This window comes from Danio rerio, chromosome 3 (genome assembly GCF_049306965.1).
Source record: "Danio rerio strain Tuebingen ecotype United States chromosome 3, GRCz12tu, whole genome shotgun sequence".
Taxonomy (NCBI): domain Eukaryota; kingdom Metazoa; phylum Chordata; class Actinopteri; order Cypriniformes; family Danionidae; genus Danio; species Danio rerio.
Window position 1 is genome coordinate 66,295,448 of NC_133178.1, and position 27,439 is coordinate 66,322,886.

The following is a 27,439-nucleotide window of genomic DNA, read 5'->3' on the forward strand; positions in this document are numbered from 1 at the left end:
CCATCGTAGTTCATGCGCATCTTTTCTTATTGAATTAAAAGTTTATCCTCATCAGTTATGCGCATATGTTTGTATGCGCATTTTCAAAATGTATGCATTTTGGTGTTTCCATCAACCTTTTTTTATGCACACATGAACATAAAAATAGGTGGATGGAAACACAGCTACTATCCCTTACCCCTTTTAACAAGATGTCAAATAAGTCTCTGATGTCAATACAGTGTGTAGTGAAGTTTGTGCTCAAAATAGCACACTAATATTGTTTTATAACTCTCTGAAACTGAGCCTTTCAGGCTTTGATCCGAATTGTGGCTTTTGGTGACTCGCATTAAATGCAAATGAGATTGTGCTCTTTTCAGAAGAGGGCGGAGCTACATGTCTGTGTGTTGGCATTGTGGCAGATTTAAAAAACAAGACTATGCTAATGAGGAGAACTAGTGGGCGGGGCTTTCCCCCTCTGATAACATCATAGAACGGGAGCATGTCAAATTAAAGTTTTTCTGCAGACTGTTTTCATCAAAAAAAATTAAATATTATGTATGAATTGTTGCCATTAGAAGCTGTTTACATTTACACACTGTTGCCACACATCCATTTAAACTACTTATAAAAATGACTTGCATAATAGGCCAAGTATATTTAATAAAAAAAAAAATACTATGGATACTGGTGACTAAAAGTTTTCAAGATGTTTTCAGTATATTTTCCTTTGTGTTCGACAGAATAAATAAACTCATATGTGGTGTTTGTGACAATTAAAAAAAGAGGACATTATGACAAAAATGTTTGTTTTTGTGTGAACTGTCCCTTTAAGACGCCCTCTCCCTCTTCCGTCTCGTCACATGACCCGAGTCTTGTGACAGTGCAGCGAGCAGGAAAAACGTCGTTTTCACTTTGACACAGTTTCCAGATTCAGATTTCTCTCTCAAAAACCGAGAGAAATCCAGGAAAGCTCGCTATGGCGCGTCTTTAGGACACACTCACGGCTTTTATAACCATTCCCGCGTTTCTGTCGCGGATGCTTTAGTGGAGCGGCAGTGAAGTCGCATGGGGAGACTGGAGGAACTTTCTCATCTTTGTTTTGGTTTTTGTTTTGCGTTTGTCCGCGTTAAAGAAGCTCTCGGAGATTGTATGTTAGTTTGGTGAAGTACGCAGGACGCCTCAGACAGATATGGACACCAAACCTCTACTCCAGGACAGACCTCCAGCCTACAACACTGTCCCGAGCGCCTACGACTACGGTTCGATCCCCGCGGCCGGAGCACCCGCGGCGGGCTTCCAGCCTCCAGCCCCGCCGCCCTACCAAGGTGAGTGATATGGGTGTAAAGTTGGTTTTATATTCGCACATTTGGTTACATTTTACATTATCCCCAACCCTTGTGTGCTGTTGAGCATGTTTTCGGCCAATCTGGGATGATTTTGAGGCTTAATTATTGGACAGAAATATTCTCTGTTTCAACAAATGAGATGATTTTTGGCGACAAATCTTATTTAGACAGATATTTCGGGAAAATGCGTTGGAATTTTTTTGAAAAACTCAACAATACACTCTGGGTAACTTTACTACGGTTCACTATTGAGGTAAAGTTGGTTTTATATTCGCACATTCATTCAGTGACAACTTTCCTTCATTGTTTACCATGGTACATCGAATATTCGGTTTGAAATTGTAAGTATGACTTGAAAACAACATTAGCACTATTTGATTGTGACCAATGTACCTTAGCAGTCATTGGATGCTAATATAATTTCACTATTTAGAGGTTGCAAAGAATACTTGTCTGAAATTATAATATTAGGAGAAAGTCCAAATGTGTAATTATAAAACCAACTTTACCTCAATCCCTTTCGTTATGTTGGAGGCTGTTTTAGCCCCATTGACGTCCATTATGATGACAATTTTAATTGCAAGGCCATGACAGCATTTAACCATGCATTCTTGATTGTTGCTGGTTTTCCCAGTTGGGAAGAGGTCAAAATTGGTCTTTTTTAATTAATATTAGTTTTTTTTTAAATTTTACTCTTGATAATCAGTTCTAGTGCAAAAAAAAGCTTAGATTCTGGCTCTTAAGTGGAGTATAGTGTGTGTGTTTGGGGTAAAGTTGTTTTTTTATCCACACATTTGTTTACATTTTACATGATCCCCAATCCTTGTGTGCTGTCGAGGATGTTTTTGTCCAATTTAATGTGATTTTAAGGCTTAATTTGGACAGAAATATTCTCTGTTTCAGCAAATGGGATGATTTTTGGTGACATCTTATTTAGATGCATATTTTGGGAAAATGCTTTGACATTTTTCTTTATGAGCACTTTTGGAGGTCTATAAAAGCTGCTCGGCATTTCTTATTTCGGCCGATTTCAACAATTATAAACAACATAAAGCAGAAACATTTTGATCTTCTGATAGAGATTCCTGTGTATAAGAACCACTTCTTGCCCTCCATCTGAATTACGTGCGTCATCAATGACGTCATTTGAAAACAACCTATAGTGCAGCGCTATTTCAGATCAATACAGTGTTTTAATCTATATATGAATGAATCAACTGAGTGATTCATTGATTCATTAAAAAAAAGATCATTTCGGAGTCAATATCTTGAGTAGGTTCTTGCTTTGGGGAAAAAACTCATTTTATATATAGTGCCAATGCAGCTCCTGGTTTATTTTGAAATAGAAATGACAAAAAGTACTCATCTGATCTTATGATTCACTAGAAAGAATCAACTCTGTGAAGTTTGGAGACTGAACAAACAATCAGCCAAATGATACCAGGTCTCGACTCTTCATTCTCAGATTAGCACAATCTGGCTTTCTGTACTGCTGACTTGGTAATCAATCTAGAAAACCCAAGTCAGATGACAACTTGTAAAACTCGTCCATTCAGGTTGTGCAAGAGGCTCCTGGTCACATTCTTGCTTTTTATTTTTTATTGATTTAAAAAGAAGCGTATAGTGTGTATAAAAGCTCATAGTTCTGAAATTTTACGTCTGATTCTGTGACAACCAGAAATCAGTAATGAGTTTAGATAAATTGGCAGCACTTTACACGAATCTGAGTTAGATAAAAGGCACTGAAAGTAAAATATTCCCTTTAAAACTACTCTGTTGATCTGTAAAAGTGCCTCAGAAGCTTTAAAGGGCACCTCTTATGCAGAAATCACATTTATAAGGGGTTTAAACACAGTTGTGTGGCAGCAGTGTGTGATTTATAACCAGTTTCTTATGGAAAAAAAGAATTAAATCTGTTACAATCAAACTTGATGAATGAAACACTTTGATTGACATTCTCCCTTTGTATGATGTCATCAGAGGGGAAAAGCCCCGCCCACTAGTGCCCATCTCTCCCTCATTAGACTTGTTTTTGAATCTGCCACTATGCTGACACACAGGCATTTGAAGCCCCGCCCTCTTAAAAAGAGCACAATCTCATTTGCATTTAAAGCGACAGTCACCAAAACACCACAATTAGGATCAAAACCTGGAAGGGTCAGTTTTAGAGAGGTATAAATCATTATCAGTGTGCTATTTTGAGCTGAAACTTCACTTCACACACTCACCAGAGACTTATTTTACAGAATAGGTGCCCTTTAATGTTAGTTAATGTATATTTACTAACACAAACAATGTGTTTATTACAGTATTTACAGTAGTTGGTGTTAGTTAACTAAAATACAGTCGTTCATTGTTAGCTTATGTTAACTCACGGTGCACCACTGTTAACAAGCATTGATGATTGGATGTTAATAACGCATTAGTGAATGTTGAAATATGATTAATAAATGCTCATGTTCATTATTGGTTCATGTTACTCTATAAACTAACGAATGCAAAACGTATTGTAAAGTGTGAAAGATAAGCATTTGAAGTACCGGGGAAATGATAATCCACTATTGATTTAGTACTGTGTTTTGCACCAGGCTGTTTCTAGTTTAATGTGTAGTTTGGTAAGTTTGAAGTCCACTGACCATAAATGCACTGACCGCAGAGTCACGTACACACTTAGGTTGGATTATTTAATCATTAACTAATGTAATATTTACTGATTTTCTAGTGGGAATAGTTCACTTTTAGGATAAGTTTAAAGAGTATTGTACATCTAGAATATTACAGATGTTAATAACTTATGTTAATATGAATTAAAAACGTATTATAACTTACATTTACAGGAAATACAGTTGTTTATCTTAAGAGTGCCTTTCTTGGCTTATGTATGTAGGACTTCAAGGGATAGTTCACCCAAATATTAAAGCTCTGTCTTCATTTACTCTCCCTTTATTTGTCTTAAACCTTTGTTAAACACACAATAAGATATTTTGAAGAATGTTAGAACCTGCTATGTAGAAAATACAGTATATGGCAAATGCTGCGAGCCTGTTTCTACAGATGCCAGTGCAGAATGTGTGAATCTGATGTGTTGTTTGTCTTACAGGTTTCCCCGCGGCGGCATCAGGTTATCCAGCAGCTCCGGCTCCGGCTGCAGCTCAGCCAGCCTTCAGCACCTACACCATCGTCCAGCCCTCGGTAGTGGTGGTGGGGGGATGTCCAGCCTGCAGGTCAGCCTCGTACACGCACATTAGGGCTGCACGATATTTCAAATATCTGACATTTGTTTTGCCGAGGTCTGAATATAACCTCATTATGTGATTTGAAGAACTCCATTTGGAAAGATTTCATTCATTTAGATCGACTGGGGAATATATTAAATACATAATATATGCATATATACATATATACATATATATATATATATATATATATATATATATATATATATACACATATATATAATTAAATGCATTTACATAAACATGAAAAATCAAAAGAAACATTCAAAAATAAATCAAATTGAGTTGAAATTTTTACTTTTTTGCCAATAATTTATTTACATTAAAATGGATTTGGTCCCACTTTATATTAAGTGGCCTTAACTAATATGTATTTACACAGGAATTAATAGTTTGTTACAATGTACTTATTGTGTATTTACTATGTACTGATACTTGATTAAATACATGCATGTAATTATATCTGTAATTAACTTTTGCGATTACATTTGTAAATACACTGATGACCATCCCTTACACCTAAACCCACCCTTAAACCTACCAATACCACCAAACCTGTCCATAACCCAACCTCTATCCCAACTCAAAAGCACCACAAGTGTTCTCAAATACATTATAAACACAGTAAGTACATTGCATTTATTTTTTGAGGTAAGTACATAGTAGTTAAGGACACTTAATATAAAGTGGGACCAATGATTTTCTTTCTATTGCTAGAGGCGTTGGAAAGTTCACCAACTACAAAATCAGTTTTATCACATCATTTTGGGTTTGGGTTTGCTGGTTTAAGGTGTTTTTTGCTTGTCATGAGGTGATTAAAGATGGTTCTTGTTAGCCATGAGTTGGATTAAAGTTACAAACATACAAACAGAGTGAAATTCTCAGTCACAAAAGCTTAAAGTTTAGTTTGACAATAACACAACTTCCTGTTTGAGTGGACTGTCCCTTTAACAAACCACAGCTCAGCTGATTATGAGAAATGGAGAACTACAGGCTGCTGCTGCTTGAGAAACGGTTACAGCAGAGAGTGAGAATGACTTTGGTTTGGATCAGTCTGTTCAGTCTTATCCATTAGGTCGTGTTGTTCAACTTGGGCTGATGTAGTTTAACAACCCAAAGAAGCGGAGATCAGGCCTGACAAAACCAGATATATTTATACATCATGATGAGCTAATGCAGCTTAATAACTCATACTGAGGGAAAACAATCAGGGATATTAATCTACTTAAAATAGCTGGTCAAGTTATTAAGTGACTGGTTAAATATGTGAGTAATTATCACATTGATTATGTTTTTCAGGGTTGGCGTGCTGGAGGATGACTTCACCTGTCTGGGCATCATGTGTGCCATCTTCTTCTTCCCGCTGGGCATCCTCTTCTGCCTGGCGCTGCGTCAGAGGAGATGCCCAAACTGCGGAGCCACCTTCGGCTAGAAGCGGACCAAACGCACGCCGTCTTTTAGAGCATCAGCATACGTTAATCACTGCACACCAATAATGCCAAACCGCGCTCATGTTAACCACTGTCATGATGAAGAAACCAGCCACAAACTCAAGATGATGATGATGATCGTGTTTTAGTAGTGCGGGGTAAACATTAATCACATCCAAAATTAAAGCTTGTGTTGACATAATATATATGAATTACATATATAAAGAGAAACAAGATCCAGGGGGTCGTATATTTAACAATAAGATGCTGTTATTACGATTGAATAAATAACAGTTTCTCAGTATAGATGCATGCCTGTGTGTATTTATATACATACATAAACACACACACACACACACGTGTATGTCAAAACAAACGTATATTTCCGGATGTGATTAATCATTAATCTTTTCCCAGCACTAGTTTGTTTTATTTCCCGCTGATCCTCTGTAGATTTTCCAGTCATTGAATCACCAGTGCCTTTATGATGGCAGAGAACCGGCCGGGAAGAACATGCTGGACGCTTCATCTGCGCTTTTTTATTTGTATTTTAATTAAAGCATCACTCTTGACTATCATACGTTTCTGCAATCGTCCGTCTGTCTCGCTCCTCATCTTCTGTTTTGATCATTGTTTGTATATTATGGATCACTCGTAGACCATTGATGGGGTGTATGATTATTTGATTTGTTGTAGGGGGCCATGTTTTCCTCAAGCTGCACCGATGTGATCAGTGTTAAAGAGACAGTTCACGCAAACAATGACATTTGTGAAACACCAGTTACTTATTCCAGAGAGCTCTATGAGCTTCTTAATCATGTTGAACATGAAAGAAGATATTTTGAAAAATGCTGGAAACCTGTAACCATTGTCTTCCATAGTATTTTTTTCCTACTATGGAAATCAATGGTTGCAGGTTTCCAACATTCTTCAAAATATCTTCTTTTGTGTTCAATTGAAGAAAGAAACTCATTCTGTTGAACACAAAAGATACTTTAAAAATGTTAGAAATCTGTAACCATTGACTTCAATAGAGTTTGTTTTTCCTACAATGGAAGTTAATGGTTACAGGTTTTCAACATTTTTCAAAATATCTTTCGTGTTCAAATGAAGAAAGAAACTCATTCTGTTGAACGCAAAAGATACTTTGAAAAGTGTTGGAAACCTTTGATCCACTGACTTTTATAGTATTTTTTCCTACCATGAAAGACAATGGCTACAGGTTTCCAACATTTTTCAAAATATCGTCTATAGTGTTTAACAAAAGAAACTCATTCTGTTGAACAGAAAAGACACTTTAAAGTTTTTTGAAAACCTGTAACCATTGACTTGCATAGTACTTATTTTTATTACTATGGAAGTCAATGGTTACAAGTTTCCAACATTTTTCAAAATATTTTCTATTGTGTTTAACAAAAATAAATAAATAAATCATTCTGTTGAACACAAGATACGTTGAAAAATGTTGGAAACCTGTAACCATTGACTTCAATAGTATTAATTTTTTCTGCTATTGAAGTTAATGGTGACAGGTTTCCAACATTCTTACTTCAGTTGAACACAGAAGATATTATGAAAAAACTCATTGTTGAACACAAGATACGTTGAAAAATGTTGGAAACCTGTAACCATTGTCTTTAATAGTATTTATTTTTCCTACTATGAAAGGCAATTGTTGCAGGTTATCAACATTTTTCAAAATACCTTTGTTTGTGTCTAACTGAAGAAAGAAACTCATTCTGTTGAACACAAAAGATACTTTGAAAAGTGTTGGAAACCTGTAACCACTGACTTGGAAACGAGTAACCATTTTCTTCATTAGAATTATTTTTCTTGTTATAGAAAGTCAATGGTTACAGGTTTCCAACATTCTTCATTCAACATTGTATTTTGAAAAATGTTGAAACCTGTAACCATCGACTTCTAAAGTGTTTTTTCCTACTATGGAAGTCATTGGTTACAAATTTCCAACATTCTTCCAAGTATCTTTTTTGTGTCCAACAGAAGAAATAAACTCAAATGTTTTGTATCCACTTGAAATGAGTAAATGTTGAGTATTTTTGGGTGAACTGTGTCTTTAAATGAGTTGTGTTTCAGCAATACACACGATGCTGTAAATGAAATCCTCCTGTATTTGCTGTTTGACAATGGAAACGCTCTCCTTCCAGTGACCGACAATCAGTCTGCTTTATTCCTCATGTTTATTCTGCTTTGTGTTATTGGTCATGTGCCGTACTCAATAGCCACGCTCTTATGATCAGTTTTTTTTTTGTACACATTGAGAGATTGTAAATAAATTCTACTAGTGTCGCTAATGTCTGTGCGTCTGTTTATTTAGACATCGCTCAGCTTCCTGCTTCAGTGAAACTTCCTTAAAATGAGGATGTGAAGTCACTAAATACTTCATCTGAACACTAAGAGTTCTGCTAAATAGCAGGACACATATTTAGCAGAGTTTTCTCTTTACAGGTGACTTTAGGCTTTGATACTAATTGTGGTGTTTTGGTGACTGTCACTTTAAATGCAAATGAGATTGTGCTCTTTTCATAGGAGGGCGGAGCTACAGATGCCTGTCAGCAAAGCAGCAGATTCAAAAACAAGACTAACATTCTATGCTAATGAGGGAAAGATGGTCACTAGTGGGCGGGGCTTTCCCCCTCTGATGACATCATACAAAAGGAGAATGTTAATCAGAGTGTTTCTGCAGACTGTTTTTATCAAGTCTGATTATAAAATATATAATTAATAAATATTAGCCATTAGAGGCTGGAAATATTCACACACTGCTGAGACACAACTGGGTTTAAACCCTTTATAAAGGGGATTATTGCATAAAAGGTGCCCTGTAAAGCTTCTGAGACACTTAAAAGGACAGTCCACCTAAAAATAAAAATACTGTCATACTTATCATGTAAATGAATGCATATTAAAGCACTTTAACATTATTATTTGGCTACTGAATGACTGATGTTGAATCTCAGTTCTGACTTTCATTGTCAAAGCGTCTGCTAGTTATTTTATTTTCAAGAATTGAGGTAAACTATTAGTATGACAATAAATGACACGTTACATGTGTTCAAACACACATTGGGGGCATTTAACACTGAATAAAGCCCATAATCAGTACCTGAGGGTGATCATTGTCATTGTAGTTTACGCTGTTGTTTTGTCGCGTAGCATTTGTCATGTGTTATGATGGCGCGTCGTGTGTTGTTCAGACACGGTGTTATTGTACATATTAAAAAAACCAAACCTGACAATTTTAAAAAGTTCAGATCACACATTTATTCTCTTCTGTATTTACAAAATGATACACTAAAAGCGCAACTACCTGATCTGTAGGACTAAATGCATATTCATAATCATTCCCTCAATAGATTCCTCTCTCTCTCTCTCTCTCTCTCTCTATACACACACACAATGCAACAAAGCGTGTTTCTTACTTAGAGATTTTGTCTTGTTTCCAGTCCAAGTTCCTACAAACTCCTAAATTAGGAAGCATTTTCTAGAAAAAGCAAGATTATGTAAGCAACAAGCAAACAACAAATAATAAATCATGATTATTAGTCCCGCTTTACAATAAGGCTGGATTAGCTAACAGTTCTTGAACAGCATTTACTGATCATACTTCAGCATGTGCTCATGCATTATTACCATCTGAAGTCTTGCTTGTTAACATGAGTTGATTTGCATTAACAACGATCAATAATCCCTGTAGTAAGTGTTTTGCTCATTGTTTGTCCACTATAGTAAATACATGAACTATTATTAACTAACACAACCTTAAAACAAGCTGAATAATCCGCTAATGGGGGGAATAAACGGATCAGACGTTAAGATTATTTCTCTTCGCCAACTGATGCATTATTCAGCTTGTTTCAAGTAAAAAGTCATCGCATTTTGACTCATTATTACTAAAAACAAGACTATATTTTAGCTTTTTCTCCAAAATGCTTCTTGATTTCAGAGTTTTAGATAGTTTTAATAGAACTAAGACCAAAACTCTCAGTGAGAAGAGCATTTCTGCAGTGTAAATATAAATCTGTAGAAATATATGAAGCAGAGAGAGAGAGAGGGAGGTGAAGGGTTAAAAGTGACTCACATAAATAGTGTTGTGCATGTGTGTGTGTGTGTGTGTGTGTGTGTGTGTGTGTGTGTGTGACTGTACTGAATGACGGTCAGATGATCGGGGCTGATCTGTCATTGGTGACTGTGGGCCGGAGTTTGACCGTGGCGAATGGATTTCCTCCCCTACAAGATAACCAAACACACACAAACACACACAACGACACTTTATTTAGATTTGATTTGTATTTTTCAAGGCGGCGGCGTCGTCATGCTTTGCTTTAGCCTTTATTGTTAGCACTTTGGTTAAATTTGTAATTGAACAATACTGTGACTTTTACACTTTAGATTGACTTTCACATCATCATATAAAAGTCTGAACGGATCATTTTCACAAGATGCTACACACACACACACACACACGACTACTTTATTTGGAGTGACTAATAGTAATTAAAGCAACACAAAATCCAAATAATCCCAAAGAGCCTGTTGTGTTTCACAGTACAAGCGGTGTGCAGATGAACACACTGACTGAATATCTCTAACAGGACATTATTAATAATCACCTCTGCACAAAACAACAACAACAATAATAAACAAATGTCTGCAATTTAAGGATAGAGATGACATTGTCTATTTGTGTACAGGCTTTCTTACTGAGTCGCACAATTTCAGAGCATCTGCTAATGGTTGATATTTAAGCATCATTTCTGAATAGCACACACACACACACACACACACACCATCACTATGTACAGAAAACACACAGTTAGCTTTAACACTCACCCTAGGAGTGGATGTTTTGGCAGGCCGTTTGACTGTGGACCCTACAGGAAATAAAGAGCAGAACACACACACACACATTTACACAGCGGACACGATTACACACACTTAAAACACCGCAAAACAAACACAATCTCATATTTAAACCCCTTCACTGTGTGTTGTTAAAATGTTCAGCTTAAATGAACGCCAATATTCAATAATTTGCAGCACAGATTTAAGCCTGCTCTCATTTTACAGACGTCAGAGTGTACACGGCAGAAGATGTAATGTAAATGCTATTTTTTTAATGTTGCTTTAACTTATGTTCATAAGTGAATCAGGTTTCATCTGATTTCGATTAGTTATACAAACTTTAGTAATCAATTAAACCAAAAGCAGTCAGTTTGATTGATGCAAGTTGAGATGACTGGAAAAATGGATTTGACTCAACTAAAATAATTGAAGGCAGCAGGACTTTCTTTACAGCGTAGCTCAAATGAAACAAAAGGTTGATATCAGGGACATAAAATTACGATTATGAAAATAATTAAACAGTAAATGCATATTTTTATTAGATTACATAACATATGTATTTTACAAAACCAGTTGTAGCTTAAATTTAACAGAAAGCCTGATCTATATCTGAGCTTTCAGTGAGATTTGTTTGGGCGCAGTTCCAAACATTACCACCAGGTGACCATAAAAGGGCGTCCCTGATTTTTGTGTATATTTTGAGGAATTTAAACCATATCTTTTAATACTTTTTACATTATTTGTACAGTAGACATACAATCTAAAGTATTACAGAAAGTTTAGTGGTATTTGATCTGAATTTCGCCTCTAAATATATATATATATAAAATTGTTTACATGTGGATTGCTGTAGCAAAGTAATGCTTTATGACTGAGGGGTATACTTGTCAGAAATTAATAAATAACTGCTGCTCAGTAATATCTTTCAAAAATCAGTCATCAGATATGGAAACTAGACATTTTAAGCTTTAAAAATGATATACAGTTTGTCATGATTGCTTCATGTTTAGACTGTAATATTGTGGTGTAAAAATGTCTCATGGTGAAGGCTGACAGTAAATGTGTTTAATCAATTACTCTTCCTATATAAAACAACACTGTGGTAAAATATGCTATATTTATATGTATATTTATATATATATATATATATATATATATATATATATATATATATATATATATATATATATACATATATACATATATATATATATATATATATATATATATATATATATATATATATATATATATATATGATAGCTTAAATGTGACAAAACATAAAGCTAAATATCTGAACTAATTATATTCCAAATGTAAAGTGTTGAGCTTTCAGTGAGATTTGTTTGGGCGCAGTTCTAAACACGACCACCAGGTGGCCATATAAGGGCGTCCCTGGTTTTAGTGTATGTTTTGAGGAATATGAACCGTGTCTTCTCATACTTTTTGAATTGGATGTGTTGAGATTGAAAAGAAATGTAAAAGTCACATTTTACTCATGATGTACTCAGCGTTTCCAAACCTTTATGAGTTTGCTGCTTCTGTTAAATGCAAAAGAAGATATTTTGAAGAATGTTAGTAATCCAAAGCTATTGACTTCCAGAGAAGGGAAAAACAAATGCTATGAAGGTCAGTGGTCAGAGGTTTCTAACAATCTTTTAAACACCGTAATTTGTGTTAAAAAAAAAAGACACAAGGGGAGTAAATGATAGAGATTAAATCATTCCGGAATCCAGGATAAACTCTGCCTGTAACATAAACAGAGAGTGCAGGTTTCTCCACTAGAGGGCAGCAGCACACAGACAGCAGAGGCCACTGCACTGAGCTAGCAGACTATCATCTAGTGGACACCAAGTAGACACCATCTAGTGCAAATCCTCAAGTGGACCGCATCTAGTGGACGCCATTAGTGAAAACCATCTAAAGGAAATCATCAAGTGAACATTATGAAGTGTACACTATTTACTGGACACAATCTAGAGGAAATCACCAGGTGGACACCATATAGTGGAAATCCCCTAGTGAACCCCATCTAGTGAACATCATCTAGTGGACACCATTAGTGAAAACCATCCAGTGAACACCATCTAGTGGAAATCATCCAGTGTACACCATATAGTGTAAATCACCTAGTGGACCCCATCTAGTGCAAATCATCTAGTGGACACCATTAGTGAAAACCATTTAGTGAACACCATCTAGTGAACACCATCTAGTGGAAATCATCTAGTGAACACCCTCTAGTGGAAATCATCAAGTGAAAATCATCTAGTGGACACCATCTAGTGGACACCATCTAGTGGAAATCATCTAGTGGACACCATCTAGTGGAAATCATCTAGTGGAAATCATCAAGTGAAGACCATCTAGTGGAAATCATCTAGTGAAAATTATCTAGTGAACACCATCTAGTGAACACCATCTAGTGGAAATCATCTAGTGAACATCATCTAGTGGACATCATCTAGTGGAAACCATTAGGGAAAACAATCTAGTGAACACCATCTAGTGACCATCATCTGGTGGACCTCATCTAGTGGACACCATTAGTGAAAACTATCTTGTGGAAACCATCTAGATAACACCATCTAGTGGACACCATCTAGTGGAAATCATCTAGTGGAAATCATCTAGTGGACATCATCTAGTGGACACCATCAGTGAACACCATCTAGTGAAAATCATCTAAAGGAAATCATCCAGTGAACATCATTAAGTGGACACTATCTAGTGTAAATCATCAAGTGTAAATCATCTAGAGAAAATCACCAGATGAACACTATCTAGTGTAAAGCATCAAGTGTAAATCATCTAGTGGACACCATCTAGTGGACACCATTAGTGAAAACCATCTAGTGAACACCATCTCGTGAAAATTACCTAGTGTACCCTATCTAGTGGAAATGGTCTAGTGAACACCATATAGTTTAACTCATCTAATGAACATCATCTTGTGGACACCATTTAGTGGAAATCATCTAGTGGACACCATGTAGTGGACACCATTTAGTGGAAATCATCTAGTGGACACTATCTAGTGGCTAGATAATTAGTTTATTGCGCTAATAGTCTCAGTCATCAGCTTGTAAGGTAGACTGAAGAGTGACTGCATGTTTCAGTGTTGTGTTTGTGCATGGAGCTGATATTGATCAGTGTGCAGGCTCTGTTCTGACCCATCAGGTTCATCAGCAAGACTCGCTTCTGAGATGCGCATCTGCTCTCTGTCAGTCTTTCTCATTCATGCACACAGAAAAGCAGGCAGGGAGCATTTTTCCCACGATGCCTTTACCTGTGAGTGCTCAACTTCCTCCAATGTTAAAGCTCAATGACTCTCCAAATCAAAAGACATTTAAAATAGTATTGTAGTCAACTACACTATATTCATTTAATTTACTTATTTTCTGTCGAATGATGTTATTTTACTTTGAAATACACACTTTATTAGGTACACCGTACTAGTAGAGTTAAACTCTCTTTGCCTGGAAATATTCCTCAGAGATTTTGCTCCATATTGTCATGATAGCATCACACAGTTGCTGCAGATTTGTCGGCTGCACATCCATGATGCCAATCTCCCGTTCCACCACATCCCAAAGCTGCTCTATTGGATTGAGCTCTGGTGGCTGTGGAGGCCATTTGAGTACAGTGAACTCATCGTCATGTTCAAGAAACCAGTCTGAGATGATTGAGCTTTATGGATCTTTGTGCTTTGAGCTTTGTGGATCTGACGGTTTCAGGTTGAACCCGCAGTGGAAAGCTTGAGTCGTGACCCGGATGTGTGTGTGAGTGTGTGTTCATTTTGTGTGGATGTGTGTGTCTGCGTGTTTGTGTGTGAGTGTAGGATTCAGCGAGTGTTGAATATTTCAGAGAGAGCAGCAGTATCCTCTTCCACAGGTGAACACCGACTCACAAATCAGGGACAAATACCATCAGTCATAAGTTAAGTGTACGTGTGTGTGTGTGTGTGTGTGTGTGTGTGTGTTTTCACAGCAAAACAACACATGAAACAGCAGATATTTGCCATCAAGTTAGAGAAATGTCGCCCCAAATCAAGTCATTTTAGGCTGCAATGATCAAAACAGAAACCCCCGAGCATAAACCCTATAAACACTGTGATAATGCAGAACCCCCTGAGCTGCGGGACCCCCGAGAGCTTCTGCTGTGTCCTGTGATGCAGTGCTGTCAGTGAAATGCAGGATCTGATGGGAATAAGCACAGTCCTCTGATTTACATGCACTGGCAGGCGAGTGTCACCAGCCGCAGTGTGTTTGCATGCATGCAAATAATGTGGACTAGCATGCTTTAGGATCCTGTCACGTTAGAGACGCCACACACACTCACTGCAGACACTTTATCAGGTACACAAAGATGCTTTTGTTACGCAAGTGTTTGAGTTTGTAATAAACGTGTATCCTCCTCTGTTGTGCACATGCGGTATTCTTTATGAGCATTTTCTAAATCTTGGTGTTTCCGCTGAAGTCGGCATGAAACTGAAGTAAAGTTTGTTCTTTTTTTCTCCTGTTATAATGTTCATCTGATTGAAACGGTTTCTGAAATGAAAAGAAAAATGTAGGGTGGTGCAGATTGACAACAAAATGTTTACTAAAACATTACTGTCCACGGGTATCACCATTGGTATACTCGGAATATAGAATGAGGAGCTACATTTTACAGATGGAATCATGTTTCCAATGAAGGCAGGTCAGAAACCAGCCCTGCACTGATAGACCCGCCCTAAAGGAATAATAGCTCCGCCCTAAAGCACAGATATCCCTGCTCTAAAAAACTGATAGTCCCCTCCTAAAGGACTGATAGCTCCGCCCTAAAGGACTGATAGCTCCACCCTAAAGGACTGACAGATCCGCCCTAAAGGACTGACAGCTCTGCCCTAAAGGACTGACAGCTCTGCCCTAAAGAACTGACAGCTCCGCCCTAATGGATGGACAGCTCCGCCCTAAAGGACTGACAGCTCTGCCCTAAAGAACTGACAGCTCCACCCTAAAGGACTGACAGCTCCGTTCTAAAAGATGGACAGCTCCACCCTAAAGGATGGATAGCTCCGCCCTAAAGGACAGACAGCTCCGCCCTAAAGGACTGACAGCTCCACTCTAAAAGACTGACAGCTCCGCCCTAAAGGACTGACAGCTACGCCCTAAAAGACTGACAGCTCCGCCCTAAAGAACTGACAGCTCCACTCTAAAAGACTGACAGCTCCGCCCTAAAGGACTGACAGCTCCGCCCTAAAGGACTGACAGCTCCGCCCTAAAGGACTGACAGCTACGCCCTAAAAGACTGACAGCTCCGTCCTAAAGGACTGACAGCTCTGCCCTAAAGAACTGACAGCTCCGCCCTAATGGATGGACAGCTCCGCCCTAAAGGACTGACAGCTCGGCCCTAAAGAACTGACAGCTCCACCCTAAAGGACTGACAGCTCCGCCCTAAAAGATGGACAGCTCCACCCTAAAGGATGAATAGCTCCGCCCTAAAGGACAGACAGCTCCGCCCTAATGTATGGACAGCTCCGCCCTAAAGGACTGACAGCTCTGCCCTAAAGAACTGACAGCTCCGTCCTAAAAGACTGACAGCTCCACCCTAAAGGACTGACAGCTCTGCCCTAAAGGACGGACAGCTCCGCCCTAATGGATGGACAGCTCCGCCCTAAAGGACTGACAGCTCTGCCCTAAAGAACTGACAGCTCCGCCCTAAAGGACTGACAGCTCCGCCCTAAAAGATGGACAGCTCCACCCTAAAGAACTGACAGCTCCGCCCTAAAAGACTGACAGCTCCACCCTAAAGGACTGACAGCTCCGCCCTAAAAGATGGACAGCTCCGCCCTAAAGAACTGACAGCTCCGCCCTAAAAGACTGACAGCTCCACCCTAAAGGATGGATAGCTCCGCCCTAAAGGACGGACAGCTCCGCCCTAATGGATGGACAGCTCCGCCCTAAAGGACTGACAGCTCCACTCTAAAAGACTGACAGCTCCGCCCTAAAGGACTGACAGCTACGCCCTAAAAGACTGACAGCTCCGCCCTAAAGAACTGACAGCTCCACTCTAAATGACTGACAGCTCCGCCCTAAAGGACTGACAGCTACGCCCTAAAAGACTGACAGCTCCGCCCTAAAGGACTGACAGCTCCGCCCTAAAAGATAGACAGCTCCGCCCTAAAGAACTGACAGCTCCGTCCTAAAAGACTGACAGCTCCACCCTAAAGGATGGACAGCTCCGCCCTAAAGAACTGACAGCTCCGCTCTAAAGGACTGACAGCTCCGCCCTAAAAGATGGACAGTTCCGCCCTAAAGAACTGACAGCTCCGCCCTAATGGATGGACAGCTCCGCCCTAAAGGACTGACAGCTCTGCCCTAAAGGACTGACAGCTCCGCCCTAAAAGATGGACAGCTCCACCCTAAAGAACTGACAGCTCCACCCTAAAAGACTGACAGCTCCACCCTAAAGGACTGACAGCTCCGCCCTAAAAGATGGACAGCTCCGCCCTAAAGAACTGACAGCTCCGCCCTAAAAGACTGACAGCTCCACCCTAAAGGATGGATAGCTTCGCCCTAAAGGACGGACAGCTCCGCCCTAATGGATGGACAGCTCCGCCCTAAAGGACTGACAGCTCCACTCTAAAAGACTGACAGCTCCGCCCTAAAGGACTGACAGCTACGCCCTAAAAGACTGACAGCTCCGCCCTAAAGAACTGACAGCTCCACTCTAAATGACTGACAGCTCCGCCCTAAAGGACTGACAGCTACGCCCTAAAAGACTGACAGCTCCGCCCTAAAGGACTGACAGCTCCGCCCTAAAAGATAGACAGCTCCGCCCTAAAAGATAGACAGCTCCGCCCTAAAGAACTGACAGCTCCGTCCTAAAAGACTGACAGCTCCACCCTAAAGGATGGACAGCTCCGCCCTAAAGAACTGACAGCTCCGCCCTAAAGGACTGACAGCTCCGCCCTAAAAGATGGACAGTTCCGCCCTAAAGAACTGACAGCTCCGTCCTAAAAGACTGACAGCTCCACCCTAAAGGATGGACAGCTCCGCCCTAAAGGACGGACAGCTCCGTCCTAAAAGACTGACAGCTCCACCCTAAAGGATGGACAGCTCCGCCCTAAAGGACGGACAGCTCCGCCCTAAAGGACGGACAGCTCCGCCCTAATGGATGGACAGCTCCGCCCTAAAGGACGAACAGCTCTGCACTAAAGGACTGACAGCTCTTCCCATAAGGACTGACAGCTCCGCCCTAAAGGAGTGATAGCTCCGCCCTAAAGGACTGACAGCTCCACCCAAAGAACTGACAGCCCCGCCCTAAAAGACTGACAGCCCCACCCTTAAAGGCCGATTCCATGTAATCCATATGAGGAGGGTTATAGTCTTTGATTAAAGATTATGAGGGCTAATTCATTTTTACAGAATAATGAAGTGCACAGATACATCGTTTAGAACAAGCACTGCTATAAATATCTAAAAATAAGAAAAGATTTTCGTGCCAGCTGTTCCAGAATTTGCATAAAAAAGGTGGCATAGTGACATTTCCCAAAATCTAGGAAGAATAAACGCCGGAGATGGCAAATAATTTCATTCATAATTTTAGCCATGGTGACATTTTCACCACAGAACTGCAGATGTCTGGATATTTCCTCTTTTTTTTGGACCATTAAAAGCATAAAGCAACTCAAACCGGTTTGCAACATGTAAAAGAAAAGTAAATCACAGAACTTTCAGTTTTTTTTAGTGAACTACCCCTTTAATTACTGTACAACTAAGAGTCTCGAGGTAAACCGTAGTGTGCACTTAGAAGTGAACACAGCATATGTTAGCATTTCAGACCAAAAGCAAACACTAGATTTCAGTGATAGCCTGCAGTCTCTGAGGTGACACCAGTTTATGTGAGCAGTTTGGATTTAGCCCTCAATCCTCTTTAAAGTCACCCTGATCCTCTGATCCACTCAGACACAAGCACTGCAACCATGTACGCGTCACCGCACGGCCTACACACACTCACTGTGACACACTTATACACATATCATGAGCGTTCACTGACCCCAAGCGCAGACACACTCAACAAACACAGCAGATCCTGCGCTTTATGGCATTTACAGCTTAAATAACCTTTCTTTCTAGGAATGCACCAAATATCGGCAGCCATATCTGTTTCTACTGATAAATGCCTGGTTTTTATTGTGCTGCTATTTTATTTTATTGGGTGGAAACATGCAAATGATGCAGCTTTTAAAATAAAATCTGAAGACTCAATATTTATCAGCCTGTATATCGGTTATTAAAGCAAGAGTTATCGGTTATCGGTTCAAATTTCTATATCAGTTCAACTTTGCTTTTGTAGTCATTTATTTGTTTATTGTGAAAAACATACAATTGATGCAGTTTTTAATTTAAAATGTGAAGAAAGATATTTCGATTTCATATTTATCAGCTTGTTTATCAACTATACATAAATATAAAGAAATGGTGTGGCTTATCAGTCAAGTATAAAGAAAATTGTCAAACAGCCAAAATATTCATATCAAAGCAACTCTGCTTCAAAAAAATAAATAAATAAATAAAAATGAATGCAATTGATGCTGTTTTTAAAATGAAATTTGAAGACTCGTATTTATCAGATTGTATATCAATCACCTGCTAATAATTGTAAAGAAAAGGATATCGGTTATTAGTCAAATATCAAGAAAACGGTCATATTGCCAAAATTTCCGTATCAGTGCAATTCTGCTTTAAAAAAAAGAAAGAATGATATTTATAAAATATAATCTATAGGCTCAAATTAATTAGAATGTATATTGATCATATGCTTATAATTATAAAGATATCGGTTATTAGTCAAATATTTTTAAAAAATGGCCATGACTTCCATAGCAGTGCAACTTTGCTTTAAAAAAATAAATAAATAAATGCAATTTATGCAGTTTTAAAAGTAAAATCTGAAGACTGTTATCCACTTATCAATATGAAGAGTTATCGGTTATCGGTCAAACAGCTCAAAATTCCATATCGGAGCAATTGTGCAAAATAAAATATGAATAAATGCAATTTATTAATGATTAAATTGCAATCTAAACACTTTTGTTTTTGCAGACTGTAAATCGGTCATCTGCTAAAAAATATTAAGATATCGGTTATCGATCAAATATCAAGAAAATTATCAAACAGCAAAATTTCTATTTCAGTGCAACTCTGCTTTTAAAACAAAAATACACATAAATGCAATTGATGCAGTTTTAAAATCAAACGTGAAGACTAGTATTTATCAGACTGTATATCGGTTATCTGCTTATAATTGTTAAGAAATGGTATCGGTTATTGGTGAAATAAAATTATCAAACAACCAAAATGTAATAAATAAAATATAAATAAATGCAATTTATTCATGATTAAATTGCGATTTGAACACTGATATTTTAGCAGACTGTATATCGGTCATCTGCTTAAATATAAAGATATCGGTTATCAATCAAATATAAGAAAACTGTCGAATGGCCAACATTTACGTATAGGTTAAACTTTGATTTTTATTTTTTGTGAAAAACATACTATTTAGGCAGTTTTTTAAAATATTAAATTATAAAAATAATTAGTAAATTATTAATTTACTCATTATTATCTACTTAAAAATATAAAGAAAGAATATTGGTTATCTGTCAAATATCAAAAAAATTATGCAATTATGCAAAATAAAATAAAAATAAATGCAATTTATTAATTATTAAATTCCAATCTTAACAAATTTGCTAAGAAATATAAAGATACCGGTTAAATATAAAGAAAATGTCAAATGGCCTAAATGTCCATATCGGTTAAACTTTCTATATTCATAATAATAATAATAATAATATTAATAATAATAATAGCAATAGCAAAAAAAATAGTATTAATATTAATAATAACAACAACAACAATAATAATAATAATAGTAAAAAATAAATAATAATAATAATAATAATAATAATAATAATAATAATAATAATAAATAAATAAATAATGCAATTTATGTTGTAGTAAAGTAAAATGTATGATATATCGGTTATCTGCTATTTCAATTTTTATCTGCTATATTTTTTAAAGATAACAATACTATTGATGTCTGCCCATAGAAAACTGATGACTATGATTGCCATATGTTCTGGAATTTTACTTACACCTCTTTAACACACTCTAGTGAAAATAAATGTGACTTTGTTTTGAGCCAAATACAACACAACTCGTCTCCATGTTGCTAAATAAAGCAGTGAATAAAGCTGGACACTGACCGAGTTCTCCAATGACGGGGTGTAAGTCTGCGTCAGGCTCTTGGTGGAGTTCCTCCTGACCGGTGAATCTCCATAATCTGCTGGAGGAAGAACCATCCTGTCCTCCGCTGGCTCCTGCTGCATCAGATTAGCCACGCTTTTACTGCGCATCGGAGGAAGTCCAACCATACTGCAAACAATCAATCACATCAGCATCAAAACACTCGTCACGTCATTGATTTACATTGCATAAGAACAGATTTACTAAGCAGCATACCAAAGAAATAAGTCAATGTTAAAAGCTGAGGGTAGAAAGAACGGAAACAATCACATCAGCATCAAAACACTCGTCACATCATTGATTCGCTTTGCATTTTAACAGGTTTATCAGCCAGAATACTGAAGAAATGATGCAATGTTAAAAGCTTTGGCTGCTATGAAAGGAAATCTGTTTAATTCAGATTAAGCGCAGTAAGATTCACTTTCCACAACCTTTCCAAAGACTTATCCAGTCACTTAGAAGAAGTGAATTGTTCTTGTTGGTTTAACTGTGCAGATGAATAGTATACAATGCTCAGCATATATGAGGACATCCCTCACAAATCTCTCATTTAAATATATAATCTATATCTGCATCTATGTAATCTATATCTATTAATCTTAATCTATATTTGTGCTTGTATACAACAGTTCTGTCTGGCTCTTGAATCTGATTGGCTGATAGCCGTGGGACATGCTGCAATATCAGCACTCGTCCAGCCTCTTCACTCTTGTGTATTACTCCGCCCACACAGAGTGACAGCAGATCAATAAACTCACTACAGTTTGACAAATATTGCAGCTGTTGGACAACATCATGTACTTCTGAGGCCTTTTTTTTAGTGGAGAATGTAGTTGTTTAGATGGAAACGATGCAGTTTATTTATGAGGATAGTGCCTATTTTGAAATATTTCTGAGAGACGGTGCATCGGCATCCATCAGCCTGTCAAAGACGGTAGACGTTCCTTCACAAGATGGTGACAAAGATTGCATAATAAGCCCTTAGGGGAGAATAAAACTGTGCAAATTTCGAACTACAGCTGATCAAAACATTATTAAACAGGTGAGTGACATTCTAAGTCGATCTCCCTCTCTTGTATGTTGCAGTGCTCTATTTATACCATAGTAATTGTAGTGTATTGAGTGTGAGATGAGACTCTCATATCACGAATGTGTGAATTTTGTAATGGCCACTCTTTGTATAACCCTGAGTTTGGTTGGCCATCTGTTTGTCTCTAATGAGTCTCCTGTTTTCGTTACTGCAGACTAATTAAGTAAACAGAAAGAAAGAAGAAATGCCCGCATGTGTTTAGTGTTTTTTGCTTATCGCAAACACAACAGTAATCTGCTAGTGTCTGCTTTGGCTTTTTCAGGGTTAATTATTGTGATCTCCCGATAGTAACAGAGAAATACTGAGAAATCTCTGTAGACTGATGACATTTCATTTCAATTTCATTCAGCCTTATAATCTTTAAGATGTGAGCAAAGTCAGCTGTTTTGTCATCACTTTAGACATTACGCTAGAGAATCATTCAAACACTAGCTCTAATGTGAGGTTGGTGAAGTAGCAGCAGTTTCTGCTGTTCTGACGTCAGCTGCAGATGTGAATGAATGGTGGAAGAAAGTAGTTCCTCTTGGGTTTTTAGAGACTCATGTTGGATTTACTTTTTTAAAAACACGATTATGCCGTCGAACTGTTGTGTAAACACAATATCACACGATATGGCTGTATAGTGTCACTAGTGGGACACTAACGTCCCATTCACATAGGGCGTCAGCTTCAATGCTTCCCATTCACTTTGAATGGGTAACGTGAGGCAGTATTGTAGCTTCAGAGGCGTTGCTCGCTCAACTTTTCAAGCGCCGACGGAAGCGTTAGCCAATCAGATCTCAGACAGTGGCCTATTGCTGACTTAATTCATTGGCTGACGCTGCTATGACGACCGCGTCAGCCCTAACTTCAGACACGCCCTCTGTCAAGCGTTGACGCTGAAGCCCCGTGTGAATGCGGCGTAAGAAGCAATGCACGCCTCCAACCAGTGCCGATATAGAGTCATATCGCACTGGTACAAGTGTGATATTGCTCATATATATATTAGATTAGTCAGTTCTGAAGCCAAATCTGAATCTTATCTTACGAAATAGCAGAAGATAGTAGTCCAATATAAGTACACCCAAATTAATTTGGTAGGAAAAAATATAAATTTTTTAAAGAGCAAAATTCAAGAAAAAAAAGTATAACATGTAGTTGAAATTTAGTAGTTTGTAAATAGTTTTTCCAATATTTCACAGGAATTTAAGAGTATAATCTTTCTTTATATTAGAAATGAATAAAAATATTAATTTTCAAAATGGGATGTGTTCAGTTGTGTTGAGCACTGCTTTTCTAGATTAAGAACTGTCATTTGGTCTAAAAATGTCAATGCATTTTATATTTGATCCATTTCTATAACTTTTCAGGTCTGAAAATGACAATGAAATATGTTTAATATTTAAAGCCACCTGAATTATGAGCCTGTATATTATTTATTGTCTGTTTAACAGAGAGATTTCCTCAGCAGATTTTAATAACTCATCTCTAATAGCTGATTTATTTTCTTTTTGCCATGCTGACAGTGCATAATATTAGACTAGATCTTCTTCAAGACACTAGTGTTCAGCTTAAAGTGACATGTAAAGGCTTCACTAGGGTAATTAGGGTAAAGTTAGGGTAATTAGGCAAGTCATTGTATAACAGTGGTTTGTTCTGGAGACAATTCAACACTAATATTGCTGAAGGGGCCAATAATATTGACCTTAAAATGGCCTTAAAACTATTAAAAACTGCTTTAATTCTAGCTGAAATAAAACAAATAAGACTTTCTCCAGAAGAAAAAATATTATCAGACATACTGTGAACATTTCCTGCACCTGTTCAACATCATTTGGGAAATAATTTAAAAAGAAATGCACAGGAGGGTGAATAATTCTGACTTCACCCGTTTACATATATGTTTTAGTCGATGCTTTCGACTCTTAAGATGCTTTTTAGTTTGTTTGCAAGTGGCATAATAGCATCGGCCTGCACACCATTGTAATATCACCCCATCAAACACATCCATATCAGACCTGACTGTGCATGAACCGAGTGCTCTCAGTGTCTGCTGCAGCACAAAAGGCTTTTTGATCAGGCATTACCAGGGCAGCCCTCGGGGTCCAGGGAGATAGTATTACATTTAGCATCAGAAAGCGAAAAGTGTCGTGTTCGTGGAGCAGACGTTAGCAGAAGCAGAGCACACTTTAAACACATCACGAAAGAGCACAAGGGATTAAGACGTCTTATAAAGCAGCTCTCGATCAGCCTGGGTGAAGACTATTACTAGAGTTACTCTCCACTGACCTAATGATGGAAAACATGCTGTTCTTATCTAGTTTGTGTCTTGTTTCTAGTATAACTCTTAAATTAAGAAGCATTTTCTGGACGAGTAAAACATATCATCTTGTTTTAAATAACAATACGCCAAAATTAAGTGATGTTTTTCTTTGAAACATGCAAAATAATCCGCCATTGGTAGATGTTTTTAGCTTGTTTTAAGAAAAAACTCACTTTATTTTGACTCATTATTTCTGAAAACAACACTATATGTTGTGCTCGTCTAGAAAATGCTTCCTAATTTAAGAGTTTTAAGATATTTGGACTAGAAACAAGACACAAACTAGATAAGAACAGCATGTTTTTGGAGTAAATGATGTGAAATATACAGATATCACTGTCATTTACTCTCATTTCAATCTCATTCATTTTCCTTCAGTTTAGTCCCTTATTTATCAATGGTCGCCACAGTGGAATGAACCGCCAACTATTCCAGCATACGTTTTATGCAGCGGATGCCCTTCCAGCCACAACCAAGTACAGTGAAACACCCATACACTCTCACATGTACACACACACTCATACACTACGGCCAATTTAGTTCATCAGTTCCCCTATAGTGCATGTGTTTAGACTGAGGGGAAAACCAGAGCACCCGGGGGAAACCCACGCCAACACAGGGAGCAACAACATGCAAACTCCACACAGAAATGCCTTCTGGTCCAGCCGGGACTGAAACCAGCAACCTTCTGGCTGTGAGGCCTCAGTGCTAACCACTGAGCCACCGTACTGCTGAAATTGGGATGTTATAATAGATTTTCCTATAAATAATAGGAAAGACTATTTGTTAACATGTTTGTCATCATGTTATTTGCATATTTACAAATATCATTAATATAAGTGTATTTATGATTTGTTATAGTACATCTTGAACATAGCTGAATTATCAGCCCTCAGAGACAAAAAAAAAAAAATATATATATATATATATAAATATATATATATATATATATATATATATATATATATATATATATATATATATATATATATATATATATATATATATATATATATATATATATATATATATTTATAATTATTGTTGTTTTTTTATTGTTAGAAAAATCACTATGAATAATATTTGAAAAAAATTAAGGGTAATTTACAGATATTATTATTTTAAATTAATTTTAATAAAATTTGTAAAAATATAGATTTACATATTTATTTAATCTGTGCTGATTAACTGATTAATGGAAAGATTTAATAAAAATAAAGTAATATAAAAGTATATACATATATACAATTGTTTTTATTAAATCTTAAAAAAATTTATGTATTAAAATAAAAATGTTAATGTCTATATTTCTTCAAAACAACAACAACAAAAAAACATTTAAAATCAACGACCACTGATTAATAAAGAAACTAAGCCGAAAAGAAAATGAATGAATGAACATTTAAAATCTCTAGGGTTTACAGAGAATGCTCCGACAAAGAGGAGATATCCAGTGAGCGGCAGTTCTGTGGGCGCAAATGCCTTGATGCCAGAGGTCAGAGGAGAATGGCCAGACTGGTTCCAGCTGATAGAAAGGCAACAGTAACTCAAATAAGCACTCGTTACAACCGAGCTCTGCAGAAGAGCAACTCTGAACACACAACACGTCCAACCTTGAGGCGGATGGGCTACAGCAGCAGAAGAGCACACCGGGTGCCGCTCCTGTCAGCTAAGAACAGGAAACTGAGGCTACAATTCACACAGACTCACCAAAACTGGACAATAGAAGATTGGAGAAACGTTGCTGCTCTGATGAGTCTCCATTTCTGCTGACACATTCGGATGCTCGACTCACAATTGGGCCTCAACAACATGAAAGCATGGATCATCCTGCCTTGTATCAGCGGTTCAGGCTGGTGGTGGTGGTGTAATGGTGTGGGGGAGATTTTCTTTGGGTCCATTAGTACCAATTGAGCATCAACGCCACAGCCTACCTGAGTATTGCTGCTGACCATGTCCATCCCTTTATAAGCACAGTGTCTCCATCTTCTGATGGTTCTTCCAGCAGGATAACGCACCATAAAGCTCAATCATCTCAGACTGCTGAACATGACGATGAGTTCACTGTACTCAAATGGCCTCCACAGTCACCAGAGCTCAACACAATAGAGCAGCTTTGGGATGTGGTGGAACGGGAGATTGGCATCATGGATGTGCAGCCGGTAACTGTGTGATGCTATCATGTCAATATGGAGCAAAATCTCTGAGGAATATTCCCAGTAGCTTGCTGAATCTACGACAATCTTATATAAGTGAATGACACACAGCAGTTTACTGTAATTTTAGGATGGTTTCTACTCTATTTCGAACAGTAGAAATCTGGCAACCGCAGTCTTTTGCTGTCAGTTTTACAGAAATATTTTGGACAGAACTTATTCCACATCCCTAATCCTGCCCGATACCTAAACCCAACTACTGCCGTACTGACTATTAATGAACAGCTAATTATAGCTTATTGAGACAAGAGTCATAGTAAATGGTTATTAACACAAGGTTATATTTCAACTGCTAAAACTCCAAGATTTTAGGGTAAAAATTCATGACCTTGTAATTCCTGTAATGTCTATGACTGTACATGTGGTAAACAGCAGGAAAAATGTATGTAAAATAAATGAAATACATGTAAATAAAATACACGGCAATCCATGTAGCTGTTATTTATTTTTAGATCTATGCAAATTACGTTTTGATAAGTAACATGGGAGGAATATGCGAGCATGACTGTATGAATCCTGTTATAAGCGTGAACTGTGCATTATAATATGTGACCGAAGCCATTCGGCGGATACAGTATGTGAAAGGCCTGGAAACCTGTTTGAACACAATAGTCTTACGCCACTTTTCGGCAACACAACATTAAAGACAAGTTTATTTCCGTCCCTC

General features: G+C 37.6%; 2 protein-coding genes across 3 annotated transcripts in view; one reads left to right on the forward strand and one right to left on the reverse strand.

The window, feature by feature from the left end:
* Window positions 1-819: 819 nt before the first annotated feature.
* Window positions 820-8,309, forward strand: bri3 (brain protein I3). The gene is given in 3 exon segments (NM_001200039.1): window positions 820-1,307; window positions 4,429-4,552; window positions 5,864-8,309. Coding segments are annotated over 3 exon segments (393 nt in total). The 5' UTR covers window positions 820-1,171; the 3' UTR covers window positions 5,997-8,309.
* Window positions 8,310-9,254: 945 nt separating this feature from the next.
* baiap2l1b (BAR/IMD domain containing adaptor protein 2 like 1b) overlaps window positions 9,255-27,439 on the reverse strand; it is a 99,238-nt gene continuing 81,053 nt past the window's right edge. The window contains exons 12-14 of one of the 2 annotated variants that reach the window (XM_009299879.5): window positions 21,125-21,293; window positions 10,849-10,889; window positions 9,255-10,245 (exon numbers count right to left, since the gene is read on the reverse strand). In XM_009299879.5, coding sequence (XP_009298154.2) covers window positions 10,173-10,245; window positions 10,849-10,889; window positions 21,125-21,293 — 283 coding nt within the window. In that variant the 3' untranslated portion in view covers window positions 9,255-10,172. 2 annotated transcript variants of the gene reach the window in all.